Source organism: Mercenaria mercenaria, chromosome 14 (genome assembly GCF_021730395.1).
Source record: "Mercenaria mercenaria strain notata chromosome 14, MADL_Memer_1, whole genome shotgun sequence".
In the NCBI taxonomy this organism is placed as follows: domain Eukaryota; kingdom Metazoa; phylum Mollusca; class Bivalvia; order Venerida; family Veneridae; genus Mercenaria; species Mercenaria mercenaria.
In genome coordinates this window covers 13,306,164-13,333,318 of record NC_069374.1, presented here as the reverse complement: position 1 = coordinate 13,333,318, position 27,155 = coordinate 13,306,164, and the positions used below count along the sequence as shown (strand labels likewise).

The 27,155-nt window shown below is 34.8% G+C and overlaps 1 protein-coding gene across 1 annotated transcript in view; it reads right to left on the bottom strand.

Moving 5' to 3' along the window:
• Window positions 1-4,211: 4,211 nt before the first annotated feature.
• The window catches only part of LOC123526422 (alkaline phosphatase-like), a 29,390-nt gene continuing 6,446 nt past the window's right edge, over window positions 4,212-27,155 (bottom strand). The window contains exons 4-10 of the mRNA XM_053522485.1: window positions 26,714-26,913; window positions 19,337-19,441; window positions 14,659-14,761; window positions 11,328-11,459; window positions 10,292-10,483; window positions 8,562-8,702; window positions 4,212-5,579 (exon numbers count right to left, since the gene is read on the bottom strand). Coding sequence (XP_053378460.1) covers window positions 5,293-5,579; window positions 8,562-8,702; window positions 10,292-10,483; window positions 11,328-11,459; window positions 14,659-14,761; window positions 19,337-19,441; window positions 26,714-26,913 — 1,160 coding nt within the window. The 3' untranslated portion in view covers window positions 4,212-5,292. The remainder of the gene's footprint in view (window positions 5,580-8,561; window positions 8,703-10,291; window positions 10,484-11,327; window positions 11,460-14,658; window positions 14,762-19,336; window positions 19,442-26,713; window positions 26,914-27,155) is intronic.

Here is a 27,155-nt window from a genome sequence, read left to right as displayed (position 1 = left end):
TGCCACACAATTATTGGGTTTATGTTCATAACTACAACAATGTGACTTCAAACAATTTAGACATTTTCCAAATATATCTAGATTAAAGTCTTTGCACACTGAACTGATGGTCTTATGTACATTTGAAATCAAACAATTGAAATATTTTGGCATTTTCAACCTCGTCATTAATCTGTTCTTCGAATGACATCGGTTCTTCGTCCAGATCTATGTTCTCTGGCAACATGTGGCATTTATGAGTATCAGGAAAATATCTTTGCACATTTTGCTATATACATCTCTTCTTACTCACTCTCCTGTTTATTTTTTTACCGCAATCCTAACAACGATATATAGAGTTGCAAGTAGGGTTCCCATTTGCTGTCAAGTGCTTATGAAGTTTGAAGCACTCTTGACCGCGGGAAAACCTATACTATGCCTTGCATTGTATCCATTCTTCTCCACAAGACACGAGTGACACGTATTGTTACATTTTTGCTCCTCTATTGTTACACTTCTAGAAAGGAAGGCAACAATGCTAGTAATGACATCGTAATGGTTGTCATGGTAGTATGAATATATCTTCTTATCAGCTTCCTTGCCTTTATATATAATACAATTAAAGTGTTCTTTACACCATATGCATTTGATAATCTGCCAATACCCATGGGATTTTTTAACATCTTCAATTCCACATTTTCTAGGGAGAACGTCAGTATCCTTGTGGAGTTGTAAGGCCATTTCTCCTATTGGCTCATACCTTTTTCTAATGCTTTCTTACTTTTCGTGTTGATCTATTTTCGCTGCTGCTGTTATTATAGCCCTCGCACAACACAAATCATCATCATATTGAATACATATCAAGCTTCGTTTATCCAACAGAAATTTGCCAGAGTTGACATATCTACACCTCTTTCCAACTCCACCTTTCGACGTATGTACATAAGTCACTTCAAAGAGCAGGGGTTCATCAATAACAAAATTCTCGTGTGATTGCAACACTCGCTCATTTTCAGACATGAACCACTCTGGTGTAAATTCGGGTAACGTTAGAAATGGTATGGTAATCGGGTAATACAATAAATGGCTCTGTATGACCAGACTTAAAAGATCCCTTTTCACAACTCCCTTTGTTAAATCTTCAAATATGGCTGAAATCATTCTCTTCAGCGTAATTACAACATCATCAGTTATATCAGTGTTTTAATGTTTAAACATAAGACCAAATGAACCCAGTGGTGTTTTGTAAGGCCAGTTAAGGCAAAAGTCTGACCCCAATCCCAATCTCATATACTCAACAAAAAAAGTTCTGCAACAAAACATGTTTTATGCTGTAACTTATTTATTACTTAACGTACAAGTATAATTCCTATATCAAATAAAAGTACCAGGCAAATCTTAACAAAATACTGAAAACAGAGTGACAATTGAATTACCGGTTTCGGCAAATTTCAAGTTCAAAGTCACATAGGATACCTGATCAAAAGTTGCAAAATAGCTGAGTGAATTTCAATAGTGCGTGTATCCACCATTTCTCGCATTGCATTCAATTGAAAACACAAGCCGGTGGATTTTCCGTTGTGGAATGAGAGCCCACTCCTGTTGCAGAATGTTGGGCAGATCGGCAAGTCTTGTCTGTCGTGTAATTCTTTTATTTACAGCACGCCCAAGAATGTCCCATAAGTGTTCAATGCATGCCAAATCTGGTGATATTGGTGGCCACTGCATCCGCTGAACTCCATGTTGGTTCAGACAATTATCAACGATTCGTCCTAAAAAAAAAAGGGAATATCACCAGAAAATCCGCTTGTGTTTTCAATGAGTCGTCTGATTGAATGCAATGCGCAAAATGGTGGAAACACGCACTATTGAAATTCACTCAGCAATTTTGCAACTTTTGATCAGGTACCCTATGTGACATTGAACATGAAATTTGCCGAAACCGGTAATTCAATTTTCATTCTGTTTTCGGTATTTTGTGAAGATTTACTTGTACTTTTATTTGATATATAAATTACTTGTACGTTAAGCAATACATAAATTACAGTGTAAAACATGTTTTGTTGCAGACCTTTTTTTTGTGGAGTATATTAAATATATTCTTGACAGTTTCAAAGCTAAAATTCTCAAAGTTCAAAACGAAAAAAATGAATGTTTCTTTTTTTACTTTTTCAGCCGAGACTGAACCTATGAAACTTAAACATTTGTAACATTAGGCAACATGCTGATTTAATGCATTTATAACATTTCTTAAATGTGATACTTAATAAAACACTTTTGGCACCTCCCAATATACACGTTTTAATTACAAGACATTTTCCCCAAGTACTAAGGCCCTAGCACCATTTCTAAATCAGGGGTTAAAAACCTACTGAAACCATAATAGGTGTATTTACATCTGAGAGTGCTTCCGTGACAGATTTATGTCAGAGACTGAGTAATATAGGTTTGTAATCTACATTCACTTGAAAATAACGTACTATTTTGCAGCCATTTTGTACTTTTCCAACTCTGATACTGATCATGTAACACAAAGTAGCCAATTGATACTAACGAAAACTGAAGATTAGTCAAATACTGAATGATCATCTAATTTGAATTAAAGTTGTATCAAATTTTATTGGATTCATTGTGAACATTTTTCATGGCTTTTTTTTTTTAATTTCCCACAGAAAATACGTAAATTACAAAGTGACAAGCAGGAATCAATCTGTTTTCTAACCATTCCTCTCATAATTTCAATGGCCAACTGCATTATTTTCAAACAAGTATATTTTGCATTTATACATAAAGTTGAATGTAGAAAATTTATGAATATATTTCAAATCGATTTGCAGGTTGTACATAGCAAAATAGTTGCAATGGAAAGATAAAAGCTTAGTAAACATGAAAATGTTATTACGAGAAAACACGAAATCAAACATGATATTTTATCGTCTTGCAAAAAGAAAAGCTTGTGCATCTTATGATCTAATGCTCATTTTCTACAAATGGGTCATTTTCTACCATCCTGGTTCAAATGAATCAGCCAGCAGGTGCAAAAGTACTATTTTTGGATGACTTCGGGTGAACTGCTCAATAGAATTAGAACAATCCCTTGTTAATCTTCCCTCTAATTCAATTTGACCACAAAATATGATTACATAAAAATATCCATGCTCAGTCAAGGATCCTAAGGGTATATGTGCATATACATGGACATTTCTTGCACATCGGACTGGTGTTTCCTTTGATATAAACCATACCTCTAAAACCCATCTGGAACCAACATGCTAAATGACTCTCATGCTGCTAATGACAATTAATGATTCATTCATAGGTTATATATTTTGAAGGAAAATATCATAAAATAGTTGCTATCGGTTCAATTTAGCATATTTCTCGATATCTCTCGATTCAAAATAAATCATTTTACAAAAAAGACATTACGCAGTCGGGAATATCCAGCTCTCAAATAAGTATTTTGGTGGTAACTTGGCAGAGCCTCGTTACCGCTAAAACAGCAACTCTGAAAGGGGGCATTCCCGTCTGCATCTATGAGTTACAGATTATTATATTCAGTCATATCACATATCATTAACCGTAATCAGAAATAAGTCTGAAGGCAGAGAAGCTGCAAGATTAGGGTGCGATGAAGATTCAGAGATTGTCACTTTTTCACAAAGTAAATCAAGTTAAAGTAAATTGAACAATGATAGAGGTACCTCATGGGGCTTACTTTGATAAAAAAAATAAGAACTGTAAAGTTCTAGGATACCTTTCTTAACTAGCCTTGATTTAATATGGTAGGTTTGCTCTATTATTTTTTTTTGAAACCATGAAGTTCACACAAGTTTGAATTTGTATCTGTAATATAATTTGTTTGAGAGAATCTTACAGATGTGTTGAGAGCAATAAAAAGTGTATAATGATATACATATTATATATGTATGATTACGTTATAGATTGTTATCGTCGATCTTTTACAAAATAATGTATATTTATTGTTCTATTAAATCTGCACAGCGATTGTGAGATAGTACTATGAAACTCTCAGCGTAGGACAAAATATATGGTAGTGTTAACATTCTTTGCTAACGTTGGTTTTAAAGACCCACCTAGTGACCTACTTATTCCTCTCCAATGAACTTTCTGCAAATCATTTTGACAATACAGCTGTCAATACAGTCGATTAAACATGTTAAAATTTGTCAACGACGAACAACAATTAATTTTAAAATCATGAAAACTAATAAATCATAAAGTTCTATATCTGCCATCTTATCATTCTGGTACTAAGCTGAACAATACTACAAAAATTCGTATTCCTGGGAATCTAAATTCAAGCGAAATAGTACTGATATTTTATAAATGGAACTTTATGGGACGCCGCAGCTGGCTTATCTCAGTTATTTGCAGGTTTGCCATCTAACACTTCTGCTTTCCCAAAGTTTCTTCGCATACCATATTCAATAACTAAACGGCAGATGTAAAGAACCTTTCCATTGGCGAAGACAATTTCCGTCTTTTTATACATAGCGATGAAATCTTATCTTACCCGAATATAAAGCATGTAGGGCATGAAGCAAACCTGTAAAAACTGAAGTAGGTCTGAACCTGTTTGTTTGAATTTAGTCTGTTCAGACAGCTTGCAAGGTCATTGTTTACTTGGACGATATGCTTATGTTTTCAGGAGGAAGGCTTTGATGCAAGAACAATGTGTGAGATATATTCGAATAAAGAAAAAACTACCGCTTTGCACGCTTTTGTTGTGCGTGAACTGTTTGTAGCTGGGCTTTGAAGTAAGATTTATCTACTCACAAAAAACGGCCAATCACTGATAAAAAATATTTATTTTTAAGAAATGTTGACTTAGAAGCAATGTACATGCCAAATACCGTTTTTCACCTTTCTAATGCTTCATTGTCATAGAGGAAGAAGTTATAAAAATGACTTTTTGGCTTTATTTCGCAGAAATCATCATAATTGTAATATATCTAAGCATATTTTACTCATTGACCCATGCTGTATCTTAGGTACGTTGTGTTATTACTTCCATCTGTGATCTATGGATAGTTGATGATAACATCATTTCTCGACATTAGATAGTTGCGGCGTTCCATACAGCCTGTTAGAGGACAATCTTATTTAAATATGTTTTGATATACACATAGGTAATCATAAAAAATATATGAAGAGAAAGAACTTGCCCGTACCGCACATGATAGCGGATATTCATACAGTGTTCTTTGTTTTTAAATTTTATGTATTTCCTTGGAGTTAACAATGATACAAGGGAAAACAGTCCGTTCTGTTAGTTACATGTTTCGTCAATTATCCTACAAACAATTTGATGAAAGAAGCAAATACTAAAACTACTATGTTTGATTCTAAAAGTAGTCCACAGTTTATTTCCTGAACGTCAGATGCAGCGCAAGAATCTTGAGATGAATAACTGCCAACACAAGATGCATACGCCATTACATGGGCGATATAGTTCTGTTCATGGACGCCATGGAAAAGATGAGCCATTGGTCCTTGTGCATAAATAGCAACATCCTCCCCGGCGTGAGTCTCTGAATCAAGCTTTACTCCAGATTGTATTCTGAAATCCTTGTCGGCTGAAAAAGCGGAAGTATAAACCATTATATTATTCTTCTAATTTGTAACGTGTTATCCGTTTTTTTTCTTTGTAGACTTTTTTACAAAGGCATACCGTAAGAATATATATATGTCAAACGTGATCAAAAAGAATTTACAGACACTGAGCACTCCGATTAGTATCGGCTACTTTTTTTGGCTTTTCGGCATCTGCTCCATTTTTAAATTTCCGAAGCTTACCCTCACGAAATTGTTTTCCCTGTCGTCCCTCGATTTATAAATAGTATTCATCAAAACTCATTGTTATATTTGTATCTTTGTATATAAGTCATTGACTTTTACCTCAATTGTTTTGCCATTTTAACTGTCAAAATACAAATAAAAGGTTTGATTTTCACCAATTCCTGCACTGACAGGAATGTACTTTGGAAAGTGAATGTAGATCATAAGATGTAAATGTGACACGTGACACTCTAAAGTGAGTTTTCTATATATACATATATACGGTATATGATTGTTACCAAATTGAAATTTAAGGGATAAACAACCCAATTTTTATTAAGACATGGCTCGAAAAAAAGATTGAGGATTTACATTTTGCAGGAGAAACCCCAAAGATCAACAAAGCTTACTATTCACGGAACCGAAGAGAGATATAGTCATCTTCCCTTACATGTAGATTTAGGTGAAGAGGTAGCGGAATTGTTGTTTTAGTATTGTACCTACAGATAGACTGAATACTTTTATCTCTGTTTATTAAGGAAAATAGTAACACTTTGATTACTCTGTGTATTTAGTGCTCTGTGCTTCCGAAAAATCTACCCTTACCTATTATCTTCTGTATCTGTCTTCTATACATCTCTTTGTTACGTTAAGTTTTGAGATAACATTGCACCCCATTCGTTATCCACATTTACTGTATATAATTATAGACACCGTACAGCGATATACTGTACGTTTCTTGGGTCCTTTTCAAACTGTCATATAGAGTATGCCTTAGATTATGAATAAATAATCCTTTATCATAGGCGAAAATGATGTGCTCAAGTTATTTTCAAGAACTAATTATATTGTTTTGTTATAAATCCAGGAAACGTCGCAAGTTTCATATCAAATTTCTTACTTGCACCGTCAACACGGGTACATGTAGAATTTCATTGCTCAGGTGTCGTTATTCTGAACATTACAATTTACATACAAATTTGCCGCATACGCTAACTTGAAATCCTAAACTAGATTTTAAACACGTAAATCTACAATCTCAGAATACTAAGTAAGTAACTAACCTGCTAAAACGATTTTAAACGTCAAAGCTGACAATTTTGTCTATCACGCTCATACGAACTGTTCTATATATACTGTTAAAATAATCAAGTAGACCTATCACACATTTCATTGCAATTCTGTGACAACAGATCTCTAAAGAGTTGCGCTGTGACCTGACGAAGCCGCAGAACAAACTTTGTAAACATTAGTTCCTATTTCAGACACTCTAGTTTTGCACAAATTGCACGATGTTTTCCGCATTTTGTCTTATCAAACCCGACATTATCACAACATATGTAATGACGATCTTAGATCTCATCCATTTTTCCTAAAGTGCTTTACACATAATATTCAGGCAAACTGATTTGACTACTTAAGGTACTTTTTCAATGTAGAATTTGATTTGACCACGAAGAAAAACTATAAACTTAGAAAATTAGGCCAATAAAAAGAAATGCTCATTTGTTTGTGTGTGTCATTTAGGAAAACATTGGATCTAAATAAGTTTAGTGATGTAAGTGTATGATAAATATGTATTGTATATGTATTGTTCCCAAAATTGTTAACTTACACATTTCCTATTATACGTACGTAACAAATGTGAATATCTGTTACCTTAATTTTCAATTTCCTCTGTTATATTTAATCAAGAACTATGCAAATATTGTATGACACATGTCCCCTGGGAAAGTCTGGCAGAGTAAAAAGGAGCATAACCTAAGACACTATTCGGACATGACACTCAAAACTATATAAATGAACAAGTACTTGACTGTAACAATGTTTGCCAAGTTTATTCTAAAATGACAAGAAAACGTAGGAGTTAGTAGTGGGCATGCATAAACATTAATACATGTATACTGACATAAAAGTCTAGACAATGTGCGCCTGTCCATTTTTATGTTGAAATCATATACCAAAATTCATTTCAATTGGACAGAATCTGCAGGCAAGTTTAGGATACAATAATGTGTGATGGATGAATGGATTGCCGAATGGTGATAATTGCTTCCCAATACCTAAAACAGTAACATTGCTGGTTTCATACAAGTTACCACTTATTTTCAGCATGTTTACGTTTCTGTATGCTCTAGCAAATATTTATTCTAGGTTACCTGTTTAAATAAACGTGTAGAACTACCTTAATCCATGTCACTAATTGTTAATTGTTTCCTTACTTGGAGCGCTGCTTACATGACTGAAGAGTGACTGTAAGTTTTTCAATCGTTTTTCTAGCTGCATTTAATTTGTTCCCGACTTATACAATTGACATTGATTGCGTCATGTGCACTTTATCAATACATGTGTCAAAATCGAAATACAGGATTTTCGGGACAGCTAATTCCGCAATGATTACTATAAAATCTTCAAGCCTTTTTGAAATCATGGTATCGTATGAACTTTGCAAACTCTGACAAAGTCAAAACTAAAATCATAATGCATCCATGGAAGAGCATAATGCTTTCTAAACTGGCCCTGTAAATCGTTTTAGAAAATTCAACTTTTACATATATATGTCTCGGGTTATCTGTAGGAATTGTCTTATCTATGGAATATCTTTAAACGAATCGATATTTGGTTTTGTCTCATGAATTTTGGAGACAGATGCCTGCAGACTTGGACAGAGCCCTGCTTTAAAAGTAACAGAAGGTATGAAGCCATGTATGTATTTAAAGGGAAGAAATAATATAAATAAGAGTCACAAGAAAATGTAAGTGCATGCAGCAATTATGTACCTGTATCAACAAGTGTGAGGTTAGGTCTAACAGTTGCATTTACATCTGCATACCCGCCTGGCCCATTTGCATAACTCAGTGTTGTAAAAGGTTTATTGTCAATTGCCAGCATGTTATGACCCTCTCGGTCATCGGTAAATCCTGAAAAAGTAAAGGATCCTTGTATATCAAGACACATAAATGCCCCTGTAATGACAAACATGACACATTGAAGAATAACAATAAGGTTTCAAAACTTCTATTCACCTTTTTCCCTCCTCCCTTACTGCTTGAACTTCTAAATTTTAATAATGATTACTTGCATAGGTAATAAAACGATCCGTCTTCCCATCATGCTCAACAGAAATAAAAATTTTCATTGAAATGCATTGAATAGTTAAAAAGGTCTAGCCGAGACTTCCTATATCATAATCCTATCCCAGATGCCCTTACCTGCCACATGGAACTCAGTGTTATTTTACTGGTTCCTTGGGGTAATGGAGACCATTCAGCATTTATTTCTGATAGAGTTATGTCAATACCCCGATTATGTGGCATGAGTGGTGTGTTACTTTTAAATACTTCTTTTCTTGTGATTATGTGTTTAACGACGTTGTATAATGGCTTGCAGGAGGTAGGTGCCTCGGTGGCTTCCCTTAAAATAGCATACTTTAAAGGTTGTAAATCAGGTTACTACACGGTGATTAATTGCCTTTACAGGCCTGCAGCCCAACATAGAAAACCCTACTGATACCTATCCTGCGCCGTACACAGCAGCCTGCAAAAAATATTTGTTGTGTGAATATACTAAACAGAAGAGTTATGTTTTTTTTCTGTTTTTCATTTTAACTTATAAACAATAGCATTGCGCCAAATTAGGTTCAAGACCGATGGTAGGATGAGAGGACGAACGGGACAAAATGATTCCAATATAATAGCTAAAACTTGCTTTGTGCTGTATAAAATGTAACGTACTAGCTTCACATAGAAATTATCATATTTCGTTACATCTAGAACTATATATGCGAGATAACTCGAATATAAACTTCACTGTTTTCTTCGACAGAAATTATAGTTCTTTGTAGACTATAATTTTAAGAACATCTATATGAAACAGTATTCCCTGGCAAATAGGACAAGACGGGCCTCGTTGTTAAACAATGCCCGGCATGTAATAGTCTGAGAAAAGATGTGTTGAATTTTAACGACTTTGGTATCTTATGCATGTATATTGAATCAGTAAAGGTGTATCTGAGATGCGTATGCTTTATATACATATTTTAACCGTTTGGCTATGATAAGTGAAACTTTTTCCTAAACTGATCAGTAACACAGTTCCTTTTGGTAAGTGAAACTGTATAAAAAATTACGTTTGTCTCGGGTATCGTCAAACTAGCAGTCTGGCCACCTACAAACAAAGACAAACTGGTTCTAAGGACTATCTGTTTCATGTATTTGAACACTTGTAGTGTACGTTAGAATGGGTAACATTCACGACGGTTTAATTTTCGCTAATTTTTGCGAACAGACAGCACGCCGAATTCATAAAAAACTTAATCATTAACTTCAGTAATATAAACAACCAGGAAGCGCCTATTCTAAACAACGCTTACATGACGAATTTCCTCTCAAAACGCGAAATAAATATGACGCGAAAAATATCCAACTTACAATATTAAAACTTATAAATAAAGACCACCAGAGATAAGGAACACTTTTTGGTTCTGTATATACATAGTTGACTGCATTACCAAATAAAGGATTTCCTCTGGTCGGGTATCCGCCTATAGTAAAAACGTGCGAGTGATCAGCTGTAGTTATAATCAAGGTATCCTCCTTGCTCGTCTTTGAAACTCCCATTTCGACGGCTTCGGCAAAAGCTAAAGTATCATGTAGAGATCTGACTGCCTGTGCGTCATGATGGGCGTGGTCTATCCGTCCGCCTAAAAGAAGAAAGTTGCACCAGTCTATTGAACTTTATATCTAAATTTTATGCTTTCAAAACATTATTCGCGATCCTTTTATCATCTGTCACTGTACAAATATGTACGGCGTATAGAATGTAGTGATACTTTAGATGGAATTATAATTTTCAACCGCCTCGATAGCCTAGTGGTACAGCGTCTGCTTCGAGTGCGGGAGGGCGTGGGTCCGAACCCCAGCCGCGTCATACCAAATACGTCAAAAATATGGTATATGTATCAGCCTAGGCGCTCAGCATTAAAAGAGAAACTGGCTTCTCTCCTCTCATACCCTCGTGGCGGTGGATTTTATAAGGAATGAGGTGTCGACTGCGATTAATATAAGCTGCAGAACTTGCTTCACAATCGGCCTAAAATAAATAAATACAAACTAAACAGAATTTTAAATCATTATGGTAGTCAGTTTATTAACGTTTCTCCCATGCACATATATAGAAATACTAATCTTCTGTACACAATGTTAACAAAGAAAAAATACAAGGATGTTGATCAGGTTATATTCATTGTCTCATTTTGCACATATGAAAGTCATTTGTGCAGCTCATTTTGCCACTTATAGCATGTCGATGACTTCTATAACTTGGGGCCATAGTGACTGACTCCGAATCATATGCCCTTAATATATGTGGGTGAGAATGAACAATTTTCATTTGATGAAGCTATCCACTAGACCTTCATTGTATAAGCGTGTGGCTACCAACTAAACGCCACACACAAATAAACAAACTATATGTCATCAGTTTGCCCAGTAAAGGTTAAAGACTTTATATGTTAACTGGATACCTGAGCTAAATATTTATACTACCTTCTACAAACAAAAAGAATCCTTTTTCGTTTCTACTGAGTATTTGAATTGCCTTTTCGGTCATTTCTGCCAATGATGGTTCCTCTTTATTTCTATCTATTTCGTACTTCATATGATCTTTGTTGAATAACCCTGTAAGTGAAAAATTAATAATAACACAGCCATTGCCCAGCAATAAAAACTTTGGACAACTGTATGAATAATGTGTATTTTTATTGTCGTATCAATCACAATTTTACAAGTCGCAACAAAATATTTTTTATATTGCCATAAATAAAAGCACCTGCATTTGTTGCGATATGCCAGGTTTATCTAAGTGTAAGTATAAATTTATCCCATGTCCCACCTAAAATAAAGGACAGAAGGACGGACATAATATATACATGCATGCAAATAAACAAAGATAATTTTCCTTTTTTATCTTTTTTACCAGATTTTATGGGGACGCATATTGCTACTTTCACAGTTCATGCAAAAATGAGGAAGGGGTGCATATTTAAGAAATTGATGGTGGGAAGATAAAAAACATATTCCTAATTTGATATAATACTCATGGACATCTGTAAAATTCAGTAATTTGTGGATAATGATGTGGTACTATGAATGTAATAAGAAAACAGAGGTCTTCGTGAAAGTACATCCAACAAAAAATATTAGGCTTTTCTTTCAGGAAAAAACAGGTTCTTTTACAATACCAGTGTAACAAATGATGTTGTACTTCTGAGTTTTTCTTTCTAACGCACCAGGTTTGCTTAAACAGGTAAATATTTAACGCCCCTTCTTCTCATCTCGAGATCGACGCCATCTTTCTCATTGATAAAAAATTTAAACAAAAAAATCAGAGTGGGATTGGCAGTGCAAGGGCATAACATGACAAAATGAATACCTCAGTACAGGCATCATGGTTTCTAATTTTCCCTCGGCTTCTCGGCGATTCACTACAAAAAGTATTACTGCGCTGGACAAACGGTAACTCTAATAATCAACGGGAGACAACATAGGTGTCAGCACGTGTATATTTTTTTTAAAAAACTGTCGATGTTTATAATTTCTTATCAAATAATGAATCATATTCAGAAAACGCGTCTTCAATATTTGAAAATTATTAGTTTTTATGGACCTTTAACAAAAAATATTACTTTCATTGGACTAATACCGCTTTCAGTGTTGAGGCACTTCCGTTATTCTTTTTGTCAACAATAACAAATACAAAATTAATTAATAAAGTCATATACTCAGATCAGTGTACGTGTAGTTGTTATTTACAACATTATACTTGTTCATTACGTTATGAGATAAAGTTTTTCTTGAACTGCATTATCAATTAATTAAGTTTAGATGGTATTGCATTTACAACTTGTCTGGCCCCTACTTTTTTATGTGAATGACAGCAGTCTCGTGCAACTCGTGGAAACGGAGTTATGAAAAGTATGGTGGAGAATAAAAGGACACATTATAAATGGCATAAAAATGAGGATGACTATATTTTTATCGCCTTTTGATCATTGACATTCCTGTGTATTAGTAAGTTATGTGAATGAGATTTGAAAGTTATATTGCACGTAGTCACATTGATTCGACCTCTCAACCAAATTTCATACCTTATTTTAAAGATTTTTTTAGAAAATACATTTTCAAAAGTTTGTTGAATGTGTTTTGATATTTAAGTGTATTGTATTTCGTGAATACCTAGTTGAAAATTAATAATGGAATCATTTCTATGCCCTTATTACAAGCCACTCGACTTCTGTAACAATAAATGTTTAATGTATTAAGAGGAATAAACTAGTAGTTTTGGAATGTGGCCTTCCTTGACCACCTTATCTTTTCATATGCACTACTAAACTAAATATTGTGTTTTAACTCACCTGTGAAAAAATGAAAACAAAGATAGTGAACTTATTTCACTTTTTTCTTTAAATTGGAATCTGCAGGATATTGATAAATGTTTGGACAAGGTAAAGTGCTATTATTTTCACACAAAAAATTATTAATTGTTGACTTTCAATGTACACACTAATCCGTATGTAATTCAACAATAACTTTCTTATTTAAGTTTTTTTTTTCATCTTTATTTTAGTGAGCATTCCTTTGTGTACTAATTACAGTTGAAACAGTATTCATTTCATGTACCAAAACTTTGTACTTTTTTGCAGATAAATTTTATCATATCCCACCCACCTTTTACTAATTTCAAAGTCTGCGTCCCCTTAAGACAAAAATTTCTTTAACTTTGAAATTTACAGTAAGGTCCTCCTTTAGTGACTGACAGACGGACAGGCAGACGGATCAACGGGCAAGTAAATAGTGTATTTTCTATATGTATAAACAAGGCCTCGTGAAAATGATATATTATAATGTTAAATTTGTGGAAGGATCAATCATATGTGACGGATGGACGAACAGACGAACGGGCGCACGAACATACAATCTAAAATTTTATGCATATTCTCTACAGTGACTTCTATCAAGGAAAAAAGTCTCTAGAACGCTTTAAGTTATACCGTTCTTTGCCACAGTAACTACTTTTAATATATAAACGAAATGAAATGACGTATGTATTCTATCTTCTAGTTATGTACCAAGTTTCATGAAACCATCTTTAGTTTTTTAAGCTTTTATATGATCCGCGGACAAACTGGCTGACTGAAAGATTGGGGCAAACTGTAAGTCCCCTAACTATAGTTAATTTTATATATACACAGATGCAAGCATAAAATTCACACGCGCATTCCAACAAATACACACAAATTGATTTGGCCAAAAATAATTCTAACATTATCAAGGGCCCTCCTCAATACACCGGTAGGACACTAATAACTATTTTCCATATACAATGTGATTTTTCAAAAGGTCAAAATTACTTTTCGTATGTTTGTTTTCCTTTTCCATTTTTTGTTAAAGAGTAAATGTTAACGCATCTGAATTTTTAGGTGATCGAGGCAAGCTACAACTAAAATTGGAAATTTCCGATAGATTAGGTTTTTTCCATTGCGATTTCGGCATTCTCTAGTATGAAAGGAGTGCTTCATTATCGTCCGAAGAACGCCGTAATGCCAAATACAAAATACGTAACCGCACGGAAAAAATCGATTTCCATTACGGGTCCACTACCAATGAGCCTATAAAATACAAAATGCAAATTGTAACGAATTTGAAATAATTATGAATAATTCACATTAAAGACAGCAGAAAATTGTGCTTAGTTGTAATTTCAGTAAAGTAGAAAGTTACTTATGTAAGATTCGGAATCATAAAAAATGTTTTCTCAAAAAAATCAAGTTCACTTAGTCACTAGTTGATAAAAAGCAGAACATGTTAAATGACTTACCAAACAGATAATCTGTCTTTGCAGGATCAATATTTTTGAATGCTGTGATATTCCAGACATATCTATATTTTCTTCCAAGATCTGCCTGTTTCTGTTGCCATTCCTGGTATGGAAAATATAAAGGGGTCGTACCTATGTGCATCATTCTTTCATTTTAAATATAAAGAGTAGCTAGTCTGTTTGTGTATATGTCTCTTTGGCTTTCTTGTATTTGCTTTCTTGTATTAAATAAACAAAGTTAATAGGTAAGTAAGTTATAGAGTGGATTTGCTACACCATCTAAACGGGTTTAACGGCAGAATTAGGGTTTACAAGTGTTTTACGAACGTGTACATGTGATTTCAAATTGGATAGCCAAAATCTTGAAATTCAGCAGCATAATACCAAAAATATTACCAAAATTAGATATGAATCCATTACAACAGGAGGAAATGAGAAGAAAATTCGGACATGCAGTTTCAACCCAAGATCTGTCAAAAATAAGACAATTTCTCTGTGTGATTACATATTTCAAATGCTTTTGGTTCGGTAGCTCTCATTGAAACTTGGTTCGAAACACCCTGGATAAAACGTGTATTGGCGAACTTGTACCGAATGGTTATTCCATTAAAATGTTGCACGGTTTAACGGCAGCCGTGGAGGAGGTGTGGCTCTCATACATAAAACTGCATTTACTCTTCGTGTTGTTGCATCTAGTCATAACAAAGATTTTAAATCAGGAACGACAGCAATCGAGGACATCGATCCAGGTATTTGTTACAATACTAGTAATATGTGACAAGACCACTATGCAATTCGCTTCATCGCTTGTACCACAAAACCTGCCCCGGTGCGGAAGCAGGTTTCTTTTCGGAAATTACGCTCTATAGACGCAAGTTCTTTCAAACAAGATATCTCAGCGTTCCTTGCACTAAATACGTTTCCAGAAGGCACAGACGTGGATCAGTTAGTGAATGCATATTCAAATGGATTATCCTTACTGATAGATAAATATCTCTCTTACACACAAAAACTATCGTTTTTCGACCTAGCTGTCCGTGATTTACAGACGAATTTCATGAGGCTAAACACTTAAAACGCAAGCTTGTGCGGTAATGGCGTAAATCTAAACTTACAATCGACCACCAACTTTACATGGACCAATGTGCTACCAAAAATTAACTCCTAATTCAGGCCCGAACAGACTACTTCTCTGATAAGGTAAAGTCGTGTGGCACTGACCACAAGAGTTTGGCCAAGATAACCAAAAATCTACTAGAAGACCGTCATGATTGCGTCTGTCCCTCCAACTCATCCTCTAAGGAACTTGCGCAGAAGTTTAGTGACTTTTTCCTCCAGATTATTGAAAACATTAGGAATAACATTATTTTCTGTAGCCAAACTGATTGCGATTCAGCAGACTTGCATTGTTCAGAACACCGGGAAGTAGCAAACTGTCTTATTGATTTGGCTCCTGCAACGATAGAATAGGTAAAACAAACGATACAAGAATCTCCAAACAAATCATGCGAACATGACCTTTTACCAACATGGCTTTTGAAGAAATGTCTTGATGAGCTCTTGCCGTTGATAACAAACATCATAAATACATCAATGGAATTAGGTTATGTACCAAAAGAATTTAAAAGTGCTATGATACGACCCCTACTTAAGAAACCAGGTCTTCAACCAAATATTCTCAAAACTACAGGCCTGTGTCTAATCTCCCTTTCATTTCAAAAATCTTTGAAAAGGTAGTAGATGCGCGTTTTGAGCGGCACTTGAGTGAAAATAAGCTACATGAGGGACTGCAGTCAGCATACAGAAAGCTTCATTCAACTGAGTCGGCTTTGATAAAGGTACAGAATGACATTCTCACATCTCTCGACCAAAATTCTGTAACAGCCCTCGTGCTACTCGATCTGTCTGCAGCTTTCGACACGATTGGCCACCAAACACTGTAACACCGACTCGACCATCATTTTGAAGTCACAGACAAAGCACTTGATGTCATCATATCGTAGTGACTGCTAACAAACAGTGTGCGTTGATGGTGAGTTGTCGACGTCTATGTTGATGAAATACAGTATACCCCAGGGATCAGTACTTAGTCCAAAGAACTATATCATGTACACTAAACCCGTGGGTGTCGTATGCAGACGTCATGAACTTCTTTATCATTTCTACGCAGATGACTCAATTATACCTGTCCTTTAAGCCGATAGCAATTGTGGCTATAAGCAAGGTTTTGCGCCGCATTGAGAGCTGTCTGGCTGAAATTGTCTCGTGGATGCATTGCAATATGCTGAAGCGCAATGCTGATAAAACGGAGGTAATGTTATTCACATCACAGCATAACTCTAATAACATTGACGACGTTTCGGTCGGTGACTCTGTTATAAAATCCACAAAATGTGTGAGGAATCTTGGTGCAGTTTTTGACAACAGTATAGATATGGAACAAGACAACTCTGCGTGTCGGGCTGGATATGCACAACTACGCAGTATGGTCACATCAGACGGTATCTTACCAATGATGCCACAAAGACCAATGTCAACAGCCTGGTTACACTAATGCCTTGTTAAAGGGAATTCCTATAGTTTTTAATGCGCATCTTTCTGCGCAGCCGACACTTTCTATGGAAAACTGAAGTGAAGTCAACATTTGTTGAAACATGTGACAAAGAATCTTAAATACGAGGAATCTTGAATGAAATAACATTTCTGATAAGTTTTTATCAGTAATCAAATGGTAATATGGGTTTATGATATATTGACAAGTATAATGCCTGACAGGTATTTTGCCTTTTTGTGGTTGTGTTTTCACATCGCATTTTTGTAAAAGACAGTGTTGTTCAGATAATGTAAGACAATTGACTTAGTACTGATAAGACAATATCACCTTTCAGATTATTTAGTATTCAATTATAGAAAGAATTAAGAATTTTTAAAACTTTTTTTAACTTCTAGCAGACATACATGTAATCAATTTGGCAAGGTTCGCGCCATTTTCCGTCCAAAGAGGTGTTGTATTCTAGCGGTCTTAACAAAAAATTTAGGCTGGTGACCCATACATTTTTAGCCATTTTTATGCTCACAATACAATTATCTATACACAAGAAAAGCTGGAAAAAATTCTATGAAAGAGTTTTTTCAAAATCTAAAACAAATATTCTTCACTATGGGTATTTTTCATTGAAAAAAGTTCACAAAAGTGAATATGAAACAATATTCTTTTTTTAATTATTGTAAGGATATTGAAGATATAGTTTTACAAATATGATTATGATATCAAATAAGTATATAATAAAATCTGTAAAAAGAATCAACCTTATTGTGCTGTCTTTATGTATATTTTGGTTGGTATTTATAAAAACCAGAAAATTATGAAAATGTTGAAAACTCGCTGGCAGTTTCATTAACAGTGGGTGTGTTCAAAACAATTTTTCACAAAAACAAGCAAGGTGACCCATTGTTTTTATTTGTTCATTGTTTTCAGCACAAATTTTCCTCTCATATATGTGAATTTGAAAACATTCTATGAAAGGAAAAAAAACTATAGGAATTCTCTTTAAGTTGTATTACAAACAGCACACTTAACAAGTTGCAAAATGTCCAGAACACGGCAGCTCGCGTCGTCACTAAGACGCCCCTTCGCAATCATATAACATCGGTTCTGAAGGAGCTCCATTGGTTGCCAGTGAAATACAGGATGCTGTATAAGGTTCTAACCAACACCTTTAAGGCTTTACACAATCAGTCCCCTGCCTATATAAGGGATATGATAGAAGTGTATAAACCGGTCAGAAACCTAAGATCACAAGACACGCTGCCACTGGTTACGCCAAAAACTAAAATCATGATGTATGGCAATCGCAGCTTTTCGTTCACGGCTCCAAAGCTTTGGAACTCCCTTCCCACCAAGATCAGGGAAGCTCACACGCTAACTGCTTTCAAAAGCCTGATAAAACCCCACTTCTTTATACAACATTTCGTTTACTGACCGATACAATATTTTTCATTTCATAAAACAGCGTAGAACAGTATTTTATCCTGGGGTCACTTAAATACTTTTGAATATGTATGTTTGTTTGTCTTGTTTTATCTATATGGTTTACATTCATGATTTTTGTTAATGTGGAACATTTTTTGTGTGTGTTGAATGCGTATTTGTTTGTATTGTTTGCAATTTATTCTGTAAAGCACTTTTAAACGTGTTCATGTGCATGGAAAGAGTGCTATATAAATTTGGTATAATAAATAATATACATTGTATATGTCAGAAAAAATGCAATGTTCTGAAGCCGTTTATAGATAACTTATCTCGACTGCGCGTTTGTACAGATATGAAAAAGCTCCGTCGACCATGATAAATATATGTAAATCTATCAAAAATAATACACTGAAAGGCAGCTTTTACTTTCGTACAAGTTACATTATAATCTCAACATATAAAACGTTGAAATTAATTCATGTAATGTTTTATAACTCCAAGTAAAAAGACTTTTTAGGCTCTCTTAGCATGAATTTGGCCAAGTGGAGCCCAAAATGACACTTCAAATGCTGAATAATATTCCTGTAAAGTTGCATGACTCTATGTCAAACACTTTATGAGGTATACGTGACACAGATTTTCTCGAACAGACGGACATTCGGGTGGACATACTTATCACGTGTGTCTGTGACAAATCGCGATTACCTGTATCAAATCACGGTTATCTCTGCGTCCCCCCGTAAGTAGGCCACTCTGGGGGTCATTTGTGTTGTTTTTCATAAATTTCTCCCGACCACCTCCGAGGATTACCTAAAATATATTGAAATATTGATAAACATATATCTAAATAGGATAGGTATAATAAGGAGACAAAAGATCACATTTGTTCAAACATCGCCGTGTCAATATGCATCAAAACAGCACGGAACAATGAAAGATAGATTTATATAGATGTAAAATGTTTTCATTAATGCTTATATACATTGAAATTATACTTATTAACGTATATGAATATTGTCGTTGTACTCAAAAGACTCTGAATGACATCTACCGCAATATAACATGTTTTAGATAAGTGCATTTAAACAAACATATCTTTTAAGATTCAAAGTTTTAACATGTTTAAAATAAGTGCATCTAAATACATATTTTTAGCTGCAAGGACATAAGACGTGAGATTTAAGTGTTTCAGTTGCAATGCAATGTGCAATGAAATGCATGACAGGCACATTTCCTATCTTTCAATAAAACCGTTAAACACAATAAGGTAAACCTTTTAGATGGCAAAAAGGAACAATTTTCGTTCAAATATTTTACGTTTGGCTTTATCATGTTAAAGTTTTAAAAGATACCAATTTTTTTCAACGTAACGGCTGTCAATTACCTTAATTACGGAAAGCTTTGTACAATCTCGTTCATCACAAGTTACCCGTATGTTACAGGGTTTGGACGGGGAACACATTGTCTCCTGTCAAATCGACAAGGAGAATACTAGCCCCGCCCGAGGACGGAATATGATATTCGCGTGTCTTCACATACCAAAATATGATGTACCATTTGGGTCGAAAGTCTGCTTTGCGTGAGCGAACATTTTAATGTATACGGGAACATATCAAAATATTTGTGCCAGAGTAAATATATACGTCCACTTGCACGCATATATGGAGATGCACGCGTAAATTTATATGTGCACGCGTAATAACAAGTCGCGTATATATACACACGCACGTCCATATAAGAGTTCACCTACATATTTATACGTGCACGTATAAAATATACACGTGGACGTATATATTTACCCGTATTTTTATACGAACCCGTATATTTTGAAATATGCGCCACGCAAAGTAGACTTTAGACCCAGATGGTACACCATAATTTACCAGGCAGGCTGGGTTAGACATGAAAATTGCTGGTGCAAGCGAGACAAAATTTATAAACATTTGTGCAACCAGCTGATTTTAACTAACATTATAGATAGCGCGATGTTTTATCTTTAATAAGGCACATTTATGACCTTGGTTAGGTATAGATGACGGTATTTCTAACGCAATCAGTATTTAAAGAAGATAAATATGTCTTACTAACACTGAAAGCTAAGGAGAACATTTTGAAGGGTAATGTGTTCAAAATTATCACAATATAATATAAACCATCAATATTACAAATATTTTAGGAAATTGTGGAAGTTGGGCAGATAGATATAAACGCATTAATCATTAATGAGTATTGATAAGATGAAGACATCTATTGTTCCTACAAAAATGTCTCAAGAAAGTAATTTGTTAATATTTTCTAGATGAGTAATAGTTTACTTATATCAAACAATAAACATGTTTATATAGGATTGCTTAACTGTCACATTTCCCTAAATTGTTTATACTTTGGATTTTTATTATTTAGTATACAATTTGTTTATTGAAGTATAAAGATTATTCAAATAAGAGCTCGTAGTTCATGAAATGCTCCCCTTGATACATTCAGTAACTGCACAAGGAACAGAAATAATTTGGTCACTGTGCACTGGACGTTTGATCTACTGATCTCAAAATCAATAGGTCAACTGCTGGTCATGAACAACCTCCCTATTAACTTTCATGATCCCAACCGTTCTCAAGTTATCAACCGGAAACCGTTAAACTGTTCCGGGTCACTGTGACCTTGGCCTTTGACTACTGATCTAAAAATCAATAGGAGTCATCTGCTCGCTATGACCAACCTCACTATCATCTTTTATGGTCCTATGCCTAAGCGTTCTTGAGTAATTATCCGGAACCGATTGATCTACGGAACGACCGACCGATAGACCGACCAGCCGACATCTGCAAAATAATATAAATATACCCCTCCTTCTACGAAGTGGGGGGGGGGGGGAGGGGCATAATTACAGCGAAATTCTCCCAATTTTATGTTTAATTTTAGAGCGTGTTTAAAGCAGTGGGTTGTTTTTTCCATGAGTGTGATTTTTGTACTTCTTAATTTGAAAATATATAAAAACATTCTCTCATTTTCGGGACGCTGACATTAATTTGGAAACAATCCTCTTTCAAAATTTATTTGTTTTTAGTACACATATATTTGCTTATAAGGCTAAATATTGGTTTAAGTATTGCCTTAAATCGGACTGTAAAACTTACAAGGACTTGTGCTCTTTCGAATAAATAAAGGGATGTAATTATAAAAAGGACTTGCTTGCTTGCTTTTTGAGTCATACAAAATCAAACGTCATCAACTTCTTCATTTACACGCAACAGGTTTAAATACTTTTTTCAAAAACTGTTCCATTCCATTCCAGTAAATGATACTTTTAAGGGTAAATCAAGAAGTTGTGATAATCGTGTTCTGCATAATAATTACTCTTGATTGACGTTATCCATCTACATTTTTAATTAGTTTCCACCTAACTGGAAAATGAATATTCATTAAAGAATCGTTTAAGGCTTTAGTTAATATGACTCAAACCTTTCCGATTTGTTTCAATTAAATTCCTATCACGTTTTGAAGAAACTTGCCAAACGATTTATTTAAACATCATCAGGCAAGTTTTTCTGTAACGTTGAGGAAAGCATAAAATATGTGGAGTATCTCTGCAATATAAAATATTGAGACAATGTGACTGGTGCACGATGGAAGATAAATTATCGCTTATTCTATAAACTAGGTACCCATTCACCGAACTGCGCGGTTTAGGTGAGAAATGTACGATTGAAATTTTGGTAAACACCAACGCTTAGTTTGGCTTGGAATGGTTTATTTTGTCGGCTATAAAGCCATTTTGCAACAGTACCTTAGTAATATACATGATTTATATTGGTAGGGACATACCTGGGCATACGCCTATACGCCTGTGCGTACAATTCAAACTCGGCACCGTGAAAATGAAAAGGCTTAAAGCGACTAACCTACACATCGTGATATCAGATTTTAAAAAATCAAACTTTTGCTATATTCACCTATATGCTGCATATTCGAGGTTCTTACAATGTATTTTTCATCTAATTCTGTAGAAAATCGTTGTTTTCCTAATAAATTAAAGATAAAAACATTCGTCTACAATTTCTGATAAGGGTTTCCCGGTTTATAAAAAAAAACGGAATTCCCGTCAGCAAACATCACGTGGTTGTCAAGAGAATGCAAACGTACAGGTGTCGCACACTATTGTGGCGTTTTGAAATAAAACAAACAAAACAATGTCAGTACACTTAGTACGTTTACGATGCAGTCAGTGATTTTTCGTTGGCCTAGTGCGATTACGGTATTTGTATTATACTTTTCGTCGTGAGTTCGATTCCCAGACCCGTTAAATTTTGTCTTTATTTTTTTCTTCACTACAATGCAATAAAGACAAAACGAGTTAGTAAATCTAGTTCTAACATGTTTATATGTCACAATTGACACGTAATTATGTTTAAATACATTCCACCTTTAATATGATCTAATGTTTTTTTAAGCTTTCCTGTGATATTTCTAAACCTGTACGGGGTTAGTTTCATAAGTTTTATAACAATCTTAAACTTCACTTTAATAAAAGCATTGCCCGGCCATAATTTTAGGATTGACTGATTTATAGATACTACCAATTTTATACGAAAATAAGAAACAGATCAATAAATTTGAACACAGAGAAAACCAAACTTACACAAAGTATTTAATGCAAATTGAAAACAAATAGGGATCGAACTCCCGACGAAAAGTACAAATACTGTGACCGTAACTGCTCGGCCAACGAGGAATCACCGACTAAATCGTTAACTTAGTGTATTGGCTTAATTTTATGTTATTGTTTTGTTTTCACTTTTAAACGCCCTAATACAGTGCACTACCTATAGTTCGGTTTTGCGGTGAGCGATGTTTGTGTACTTTTAATAATGGAACGGTCCGTTATTTAGGTAGTGTTATTCGGTACGATTAGCGGTTCTTACCTAGATAAGGCAAAGTAAATCATGCTGACTTCCCTAATCGGTACACGAGTATATGAATTGACCCATCAAACTTCATGCGCACTTTTTGTTTGCTGCCCACGTGATGATAGCATCTACAAATACTGTTGCGTCTTATTCTATATTTATCAATGTTTACAAAATAAAGAGTTGTAACGGTTTATAAAAGTTCATGAGAAAAACTGCAAAAATTCGAATGTTTCCGTAATTCTGGAAACTATAAACTGGTCAACAACAGGGGGTCTATGCCCGCTCTATTCTTCCGATCTATCGCCCTGGGACTTTTTCTGTTCCCTCGACTCAAGAAAAAGCTTGCTGGTAGAAACAAATACATCCCGCCAGAAGTTGGGATCCGCGATATTCAACCTCCTTAGAGATATACCTGAAATGGAGTATGAGAAAGCCTTCAAAGATTGAGACTTTGTGTATCTGTCAAAGGAGAGTACTTTGAAGGTTTGAAATAAAGATTTCCGTAATCCCACCTTTAGTTGTCATTTAACAGCATTGGTTTCATTACATTTGATCCCACCCTCATACTAGATCCGATTTGAAAACAATTAACAGTACTATGCAATAGGTTTAAAATAAGACAATATTGCTGAAAAATAGTTTATTGCCTGTTCATTATGAATCCCTAATTATCAGTAATAATGCACATTAGTTAAAGTATCTCATTTTTAGCAAGGCAGTTGTGGATGTTCAAAGATTTACATATATTTTCCTTTGTCCTGCAGTGGTAATTTATAATACAGACGCATATTGACCGAACAGATTGAAATCTGATATAACTTTAAAATAGTTCATACTGTGCGGTCATGTCTTTTTGCCCTACGTAGAGTGCGCATGCGCGAAATTTTACTACCGTTGCTAAGGATCGCGCAAAGTGTAAATCCATCTATAGTTTATATAAACATACAATTAACAGTACTATACTTCAGGGGAATCATTTTGCCACAAACTCCAAGCTGCTATACTCTGTCAGAAAAGAGAATCTATTGTGTATATCATGTAAGGAAGCCATCTAGATGGCTTACGGAAGGTCGGTGGTTCTACCTAGGTGGCCGTCCGTGATGAAATAATGCACGGAGGGGCTCCTGGGGTCTTCCTCCGCCATCAAAGCTAGAAAGTTTCCATATGACCTAAATATGTGTCGGTGCGTCGTTATACCTAACAAATCTGCTGTGCATGCAAGTTTCTATGGCAACGACCGAGCGTTTGTTTTCTAAAAAATATACCAACATAACACTATGCATGTCCCCTGAAACTCGATGTACTCAATTTGGACATGTCGGAAAAAATATTGCACAAAAACAGGACACCCGTCTCACTCTGCTGTTTCGGTAAAAAGCTATACATAGCTTATGTTAATTTGTTAAATATCTCCGACAATAAATAAATTTTGATTTGATTTGATTTGATTTGCTGTTCAAGTTTCAAATGACACGTGTTTTATTGGTAAATCAAAAGAGCAGCAGGGAAACAAAAATCATCAGCCGATGCCTCGAGTAAGAAAAAAGTTATGCTAGATATAACACTCTTGGCGTGATATTGAATATTTTTAATGGTTGCAATTTAATCTATCAATCTATGTCCAAATATGGATACCGAAATACCATTTAGCAATTTACGCAGTTTTAATTTGCGTTTGCCAAAATTAGATGTTGTTTACGTTAACTAGAAAAAAAGTTACGTTTAGCGTGAGAAAACTCACATTTATCAAAAAAACCTGTTGAAATGCGGATGCAGAAGTCATGCATTAAATCAAACATTGACGAAGATTTCAAATACGATAACAACAAAAAAAAATAATGTATCCCTAATGTGCGAGTATTGCTTTAATATGCAACCTTCACATTGTAGATAATATTAAGTAAACAAATAAATAAATAAACAATGCTAATAATACTTTTGCACACGGTTCGAATATGCGATTTGTTCACATGTGTAGCAGTTGGGATTAGGTAAGAGTTTAGATGAAGTGACCCTAACAGACACATTTAAGGTCCATTTGGCGATACACAATATGCCTGCGCGGGTCCTGGCAGTTGCACAATAAAATATATCATAGAATGACACATTGTTTCAGTGACGCAAATATTTTGAAACATAATTATATGTGACTGTTGATTTAAAGTTGTTGTGCCCTGGAGTGTATTGGATAGAGAAATTCACAGTATCCTGATTTTTCAACATTCTAAGTCTGGCATAATTCATTTTGTTATTTATCGTTGTATCGAAGTAATTCAAGAAAAAAATTGTGAAATAGATATAAAACATTTTAAAATCTTATAAATTATTAATGAATACCAGTACGGGCCAAGTATCGTGCCAGATAGATCGAGCTATTGAAAGTTACATAGGACTCTATACGAAAGATTGTTATATTCTGCTCCAGTTACTGTCACGATCCCTGCCAGTTAGCATGAGCGGGGTGATAAACTATGAATTTAAATTATTATCATTGTAATATGTAGTAAAAATGTGACATAGATCTAGCTCTTGCCGAAACATTTTCAACATTTTTAAGACGCGGCCCAAAAACCAATCCGGAGGGAGAAGAAGACCCCCTCACTCACCTACCCCACACTCGCCGCATCTCTGCTTAGTTCGTAGCTAAGCTGCTCATATCTGGCGTACCGTTCAAAATCATCCAGGTACGCCCCTGATTGGTAACCACACATTTAAGGATATCAAATATCAGAATATAATTATGGGTTGTGATAAAAGTAGAAGCTCTGTAAAAATCATAGAAAAATACTAAAAATTAACTGAGTTGCGGACTTTAAAATAAGTCGCCATCAGGACCAATAATCGCAAAATACTGAGCTAATATTATATATTTATATATTTCTGACGTGTGTATGTATTCGAACATTTGGTTCCCGATTTAAGGTTATTTGTACTTAGTAACGATATTGAAAAATTTCTGAATTACTATGTTTTAACTTATATGTTCTCGGGTTAATTGCTTACCTTGTTTTATATAAAATAAATTCTGCACACATGCAAAATATGCATTTTATAATCAAGAAAATTGATTCTTATTATCAATTTATCAAAAATTAGGCAAAACTCAAGCACTTCGGGCCATTTTCATTGCTATGAGGCACACTTTTGGTGAAGAATTAGTCACATGACTGACCTGGATATCGATATTATCGTCAATCAGCTGTGAAGCGATGTCTGTACAGTTTCCAGCACCATCGTCAAAATTGGCATCGTTTTCCCAGTTCCGTTCAGGTGTATGTGCGTAAAGGGCCGCAGGTGTGGCATGCGTAACCCGTGTTGTTGTAACCAGACCTACCGACTTAGCTGTGAAAAAAGATTTCAGTACTGCAGTTAAGCATTGAAGATGATTTTGTGATTACATTTATTTATAATAATAACAGCTTGCATACTGAAACTATAAACACTACGCGCGTAGAGACTGTCACATGATAGTACAAACGCATTTTTGCCTGATTGCGACTTCAACATTAAAGGTGGTCATTCACATTTGAGCGACATTTTATGTCATTTTTCAGTTTTCATATATTCTGTTAGAGATTTATTTAATGAGCAAAAAATCCCATTACATGGAGTAA